This window comes from Scardinius erythrophthalmus, assembly GCF_964197995.2.
Source record: "Scardinius erythrophthalmus genome assembly, chromosome: 20".
Lineage (NCBI taxonomy): Eukaryota > Metazoa > Chordata > Actinopteri > Cypriniformes > Leuciscidae > Scardinius > Scardinius erythrophthalmus.
Window position 1 is genome coordinate 37,787,908 of NC_138240.1, and position 7,686 is coordinate 37,795,593.

The following is a 7,686-nucleotide window of genomic DNA, read 5'->3' on the forward strand; positions in this document are numbered from 1 at the left end:
GCATTTGTTTGTCTAAGTGTATCTTTTGTATATGTGTTTTTTGGTCTCCCAGGAAACCACCAAGACAAACAGCAATCATGATTTATCACGGAGCCCACAGAGTTTGAGTGACACTGGCTATTCCTCTGATGGGATTTCCAGTACACATAGTGAAATTACTGGTCTTATCCATGAGGAAGAGCTGAAGATGAGTGAGAGAGGTCTGACTGGGCACCATACACCACCAAGTCCGTCTGAGCTGATTAAGCTGGAGAGCTCCATGCGACCCCTTCTAGAGTCTAAATTTTCATCTGAAGGAGAAAGAGCACAGGACAAAAAGCGAGGAAAACAGCAACACGGTGACTTAAGGAAGCATCAGTCTCGCTCAATATCAATCAGTCCGGAGGAATTTGACTCAGATGAGGACCTTGAAGGCATTATAGAAGAGGAGGAAGATCCAACTGAGGGAGAGTTTAGATCAATTGCTGCTGTGGGAGAGAACAGTGGCCATAAAAAAAGAAATGTCGAACCTGAAGAGATTACTGATGAGGAGTTTATGAGGAGGCAAATTATGGAGATGAGTGCAGATGAGGATAATGTGGATGAAGAGGAAGAAATGGAAGAAGAGGATGATGATGATGATGAAGGCTATGGCTACAAAAAGCTAAAAAAGACACAAAAGCACATTAGTGACTCAGGAAAAGAAAAGCGCCGTCTCACTTACCACTCTAGTAGCTTTGAGGAGGAGAGTACAACAGCAAGTGATGTATACAAAGGATCAGCTGAAGAGGACCTCATGGCCTCGCAAGGAGGGTTGCGCAGATTCAAGACTATAGAATTGAACAACACCAGCAGTTATAGTCGAGACATGGAATTAAACAATGACAATGACCTGAGTCTCGACAGAGAACCTGAGCTGGAGATGGAAAGCCTCACTGGTTCTCCAGAGGAAAGGTCGAGAGGGGAATATTCCTCCACCCTCCCACCAACCACCTCTAGCTACTCCTCTGGGATATCCCCTACTTCCATATCCTCTATGGAAGATGACAGTGACAGTAGTCCTAGTCGCAGGCAGCGTCTGGAGGAGGCGAAGCAGCAGAGGAAGGCCAGGCATCGCTCCCATGGCCCTCTCCTACCTACCATTGAGGATTCTTCAGAAGAAGACGAATTGAGGGAAGAAGAAGAACTCCTAAGGGAGCAGGAAAAGATGAGGGAAGTGGAGCAACAGAGAATACGAAGCACTGTCCGGAAAACAAAACGTGACAAAGAAGAGCTAAGAGCACAAAGACGTAGAGAACGATCCAAGACTCCCCCCAGCAATCTATCCCCCATTGAGGATGCTTCTCCAACAGAGGAGCTGAGACAGGCAGCCGAGATGGAGGAACTCCATCGGTCCTCCTGCTCAGAATACTCTCCTTCGGCTGACTCAGATGGCGAGGGCTATGAAATTTCATCAAAGCTGTACAAATCAGGTAGTGAGTACAACCTACCAACCTTTATGTCACTTTATTCTCCTACCGAAAAACCACAAACTACATCATCGACAGCTGCTACAACTACTTCTTCGAGTAGCAAGCAATTAAAAAGTGCAGAAGAAGTATATGAAGAAATGATGAGGAAAGCAGAGATGTTGCAGAAACTACAAAAGCAGCAGACACCGCAGCAATCTTTACAACAGTACAGCACAAACACCTATCAAGAGTCAGACATTAGAAACAGACAAGATATTGAGGATGAATATGATTATACTGATCAAGATGGTATTCAGTTTCAGAATAAGGAGACGGTTGATATCTATGAAGAGATTCGCCAGACCTCACAAAACATTTCAAAGCAGCTTGACGACCAAGTGGAGATGGATGTGTCCTACTCAGAAAAACAGTTACTAGATACAAGCTCAGCCTTTGCTAAGCTGCTGGAACAAAGCAATGCTTTACTGACTCCGGGCACAAGCCCCACCCAGCTCTCAGCGCCAGTATCATTTACTGAAACTGGGACAGGAGGACGGATACCTGATGTTAGAGTAACTCAGCATTTCTCAAAAGATGGGCCCAAAGAGAGACTAAGAAATCAAACAGGTAAAAATGGTATTACACCAGCAGTTGCTGCCACAACTATTGCTGCTTATGGAGTGTATGCCAGGGAAATTGTCACTGTCTCTCAAACTAGTGCCAGTCAAACAGTGTCCAGCACACAACCCAATTTATATAGTCGGCAGACTACCACAACCACCGCTAGTGTTTCAAATGTGTCTCAAAAAATATCTGCAATCACTCAGGCTTGCAACCAAAGAGAAAGTGCTGCAAGGAAAATGGCAATTAGCAAAGGACTCCAAATGAGGGATAATTCAACATCATCAGAAGCTATAAATGAATCTGGCCCAAGTTCAATTAGGTGTTATACTTACCATGAAAGGAGTCCTCCTGTTTCTCCCACTTCATCTCCTCTTCATAGTCCAACACGATCTATCTCTAGGAGAACAGCTGAGCTTTCAACTCAGACAGTTATCCCTTCAATGTTAGCTTCATCTGGAAATGCTTCTCACACCTATCCAGTTGTGGCACAGGGCACTCAGACTTCAGATGGTGTTGTTACACCATGCCTTTTTAGACAGCAGTCCTCTCAAGATACCCATTTTATGATTAGAACAGAAGAGCTTGAGCCCACTAGCCCACCAAAGCCAGTTACAGTCAACACAGCAACATCTCCTTTGTCTTCACCGACAAGGTTTAGCCGCCAATCAACATTTGATGCCTACTCGCCTCCTGTCAGCCCTCCTGATACTCCACCACATCATATATCACCACAGCATGGTTTCTACAAAACCTATAGAGCTGAAAAAGTTAGTGTTGGAACTAGCATGGTCACCACTGCTAGCATGTACACACGTGGATCAATGTCAATGGAAAACATTTCCCTTTGTCGCATTTCCACAGTTCCCGGTACTTCAAGAATTGAGCTTGGACAGAGGTTACAGAGTGGAAGTGTAGTAGATCTACGAACTATAAAGCCAACACCAATTATCATGACTGACCAAGGAATGGATTTGACTTCCTTAGCCACAGAATCTCGAAAATTTTCTGGGTCTGTTGAAGGAAGCCCTATTCGTCAATCCACAACTATTCAGCCCTTAATAATGAACCTGAATACACAGGAGCAGCTGCATGTTGTGACACCAACAGCTACAACTATCAGTGTTACTGTAGCTGCGTCTATGTTCATGTCCCAGCCTAAGCACCCTGTGCTCTATTGTGATCCTCTTGAAAACAGAGTTGATTTGGGCAAAGATATGGGAACAGTAGTTTGCCTGGCACCAAACAAGCCACCACAAACTGATCCATCTATACCAAAGATTGATGCTAAGCTGGAAGACCTGAGTATCCAGCAAGAACAGTTACTTAAACAGCAGCAGAAGCTTCAACAGCAACAACAACTTCTTGAGCAGCAGCTTCAGCAACATCATCAGCTTCAACAACAACAAGCTGCCTCTTTTGCTCAGTTAAACTTATCTAGCCAACTACCTCTAATCAAAAAGGATATGCTTGTCACTCAGACAAGCACTGCCACACAGGTTAATGTCATCTCACCGGCTATGACATCTGAGGTTTATAGTGTTGGAGGTTCACTTGAGTTAAGAGGAAAGCCATCAGAGACAGGAATCATGAATCTAACAAACGTCAAGCCTCATGTGATGATGGTCCAGATAGATGGTGCTGCACAAGGAGCTACTATCACACAACTTATCAAATCAGAGGAAGGCCAGGATGCCATGAATTTAACTGGGCAAATAAAATCAGAAAATCAAGTGACTTGCTGTGACATGGTTTATAACCTGCCCTTTGGTGGCAGCTGTGTGGGTGGTCCATTCTCCCAGAAACCAGTCACAGATGAGACTTCTAAGCTATCATCAAGAACACCTTCCACATTACCACAGCTCTATCAACAACTTGATTTACGGCAAGATGGACAGACATACCAAGATTACGCAATTAAATCATACACTTTGCCTCTCCCTGGACGGCTTCAACCATCAATGTCTGAAACCAACATTGCAGAGGCAGGGTTTTCATCATATTCAGCAAAGCTTGATCCCCCTTTTCATGGCTCTGGAGAATTATTCACAGACACAGTAAAGGATGGCTATGATGGAGAGTACCTTGGAATGGGGCTTCAATATGGCTCCTACACAGATCTTCGTCAGGGTGATGTTGCTGATCTACCAATTAGAAGGTACAGCTCCTTGACCAATATGAGCTCAGATTATGGATATTTCTCAGGTGATTTTGCAGAGTCTAATCTTGCCCAGTACAGTGCCACAACTGCCAGGGAGATAAGTCGCATGTGTGCAGCTCTTAACTCCATAGATAGATATAGTAGTAACCCTGACATTTTACAGTTGGGCACCGAAAGAAGCAGTGGTCCACCTAGTAGAGTTAATCTGCACCAAAGTCCCAGATTTGGTTTCAAGTACAGCTCAGATGGAAAGCCTCTTTCCCATAGTCAAGCTCTAACTGATCTCATAAATGCAAGACAAGCCAGTCTTCGAGCTATGTATCCATCAGCTATTAGATCAGCTGATGGGATGATCTATTCAACTATTAACACACCAATTGCATCTACCGTTCCAATTACAACCCAGCCAGCTTCTATGCTACGTCCTTTATTAAGAGGGGTATACAGACCTTACCCTACACCAAATATGACACCAGTACCTCTGGCAAGCCTAACTAGATCGCCTCTAGCTCCAATGACTGGGCAGACACTTTTCCAATGTCCTACACCCAATCCTCTCCCTCTTACAACATCTATAAAAGTACCTGAGTCTATCACGACAGTTCAAGATACTCCATTGTACCTTGGCAATTCTCCAGTAAGCTTAACAGTAGCTGGAACTGTTACACAACCAATTCAGTCCTCTTCTGTACCTGCTGGTTCTGTCATATCAGCACCTATTTCAACACCAATGGCCGTGGCAATGAGCCAACCTGAGATCCAGTTGCAACCAATGAATCTATCTCAGCCCTACCATCAGGCCAAGCCCAATGCCCAGCCTCTTTTACATCACCAACTACCACAATCTAAATCGTCTGCTCAATCTTATCCTCCAGTGCAGGGTCATCCTATTCCTCCCAAAACACAGCCACCCCCATCATCTCAAGGTGGTAGACCTACTGCTACCAGAAATCTTGCTCAAACCCAGGAAAAAGAAACAGAGGAAAGACTGCATCAACAGCAGGAACAACTTTTGCAAATTGAGAGAGAGAGAGTGGAGCTGGAAAAATTGCGACAGCAAAGGCTTCAGGAAGAGCTTGAGCGGGAGCGTTCAGAGTTGCAGAGGCATAGAGAAAAAGAGCAGATACTTGTACAGCGAGAGATTCAGGAATTGCAGACTATAAAGCAACAAGTTTTGCAGCAGCAGCAAACTGAAAGAGAAAGCCAGTTGGTCCTGCAGAGAGAGCAACTGGCTCAACAAAAACAGCAGCTTGACCAGATCCAATCTTTGCAACAACAGTTACAGCAGCAGCTTGAGGAACAAAAGAGACAGAAGACTGCAACAGCTGTTGCTGCAGCCAGTTCAAATACTCAAATCCTGAGTGATCAAGCTGGCAGAATGATTCAGCCACAGGAATTGGCCTCAGATATGCTGTATAATGATGTCCAGGTTTACTTAAGATCACTACCAAATTCTACATCAGAGATATGCTTGAGAAATAGTGAAGATCAGCCAGCAATCTGGTCCATGCGTAAACAAAGATCTATGCCTCGGCTGCAAGATGGTAACGAGGGAGAAGTGACAATGTTCCCCCAAAGACGTGTAGACTGCAGTGTGCAAACAGATGATGAAGATGGAGAGGAGAGGTATCTCGTATCAAGAAGACGACGGACTAGGCGCAGTGTGGACTGCAGTGTTCAGACAGATGATGACGAAGACAAGGCCGAGTGGGAGCAGCCAGTTAGACGTAGACGTTCACGTTACTCAAGACATTCTGCTGAATCTGGTGTAGACCACAAATCCGAAGCATCTCCATTTACCACTTCAACTGCTAAGACAGCATCCTCCAGCATTGCCATCCAGACCATTCAAGATTGTTCTTCCCAAACAGAGACTGAGCAGCTGGTTAGAGTATCCCCGAGCATACATGTCACCATCCCAGACCCCAGCAAGGTTGAAATTGTCCACTATATTTCTGGCCCTGAGAGAACACAGAAGGGTCAAAGCTTAGCTTGCCAAACTGACCCTGAGACTCAGTCTCAAAGCGTAGTTATTCCACAGATAAGCATTGCTACCACTGTCAGCCCCACCAGTATCCAGTTAGTTGGTTCAGCTGATTCACTCTCCCCAGGTCAACAGAGTGCTGGGAAGTTTGGGAGGCGGAAGCCTGATCCTTTGGAGTTCGGTTACCAGCAGCATCACCTGCATAATGAGTCACTGTCCAGCTTGATCCGGCAACAACCTAAATCTCCACAGGTGCTGTATTCCCCTGTTTCTCCTCTTTCTTCTCCACAACGCATCATAGAAACATCATTCTCTTCTAGCGAGAGGCTGAATAAAGCACATGTCACCCCACAGCAGAAGTCCTGTATTGCCGAGCCATCACAGAGACATCAGGCCCTTCCCCGCCCGATGAAGAATATTCAGAGATCTCTGTCAGATCCTAAGCCTCTCAGTCCTACTACAGATGAAAATACCAAGGCTAGGATTTCACTTTACCAACAGCAAGCCCTTCAGAGTCAGGTATGGTTAACTTAGCATCTCTTTGATTGTAAAGTTGAACTTGCTTTGTATAAGGGACGATATGAACTTGTGAAAAATTATAACAGTATCACTCAAGTGGTGGTGTTTCTGCTGTTTACATATTATATATAAAGAAAATGTAATTATTGAAGTGGTCTTGACCATGAGGTTGCAGTGTGATATTAATTATTATGTCTGTGTCTGCAAGCCTGAGTTGCTAGTGTAATATTGTTTCAATGTAGTTTGTTGTTGTTTGTTATGGTGTTGCTTTTAGTTTTCCGCTAACAGTACAGTATGCAGTATTCATAAAGTACATTCAAAATATATTTTCACATGCACTTTTTTGCATTCTTGAGTGGAGTAAATTACCTTTCAATCAGTTTCTGGGACCTTTTTTGCTTGCTTGTGCCACAGACCTCTTTTTTCTTTTAAAGAGAAACTCATTATTATTACAGCAGCAATACAATGTATTGGCTTGCTGCATATATGGCCAAAAAGGCAAGATAATGTGTTTGGTAAGAATCCCATTGATTTCAATAAGAATCTTTATAAAAATGGGCTGGAATGCGTACTCTTACAGTTTTAGTATATCACATTAAACCATTAGTTTGAGCTATGCTTGCAGTCATGTGTAGTACTCTAATATATAACATTGTGTTGTCCTCTGTATTTCATGGTCCTGCTCTTTCACTCTTCATGGGCCCTGTGTCTTTGCAGCTGGCAGCCCTGCAGCAGAGCTCCCTCCTAAGGAAGGTGAAGAGGACCTTGCCAAGCCCTCCACCAGAGGATACACAACTGCCTATGCTCACCCCTAACCTATCCCACATACTTGTGCCCTCTCTGCCATCTCTGAAAGGGAGTTCTCGTTTAGCTGCAAAGGCCAGTCTACTTAAGGACTTGACCCATGAGCTGAAGGCTGTTGAGCAGGAATCTACAAAGCTACGTAAGCAGCAGGCTGAGTTGGAGGAGGA

The 7,686-nt window shown here is 44.4% G+C and overlaps 1 protein-coding gene across 1 annotated transcript in view; it reads left to right on the forward strand.

Moving 5' to 3' along the window:
* The window catches only part of bsna (bassoon presynaptic cytomatrix protein a), a gene marked incomplete at both ends in the record, with an annotated part of 41,506 nt that overhangs the window by 23,879 nt on the left and 9,941 nt on the right, over nucleotides 1-7,686 (forward strand). Inside the window, 2 exon segments of the mRNA XM_081348758.1 lie at nucleotides 53-6,715; nucleotides 7,433-7,685. Of these exon segments, the coding sequence (XP_081204884.1) occupies nucleotides 53-6,715; nucleotides 7,433-7,685 (6,916 nt within the window).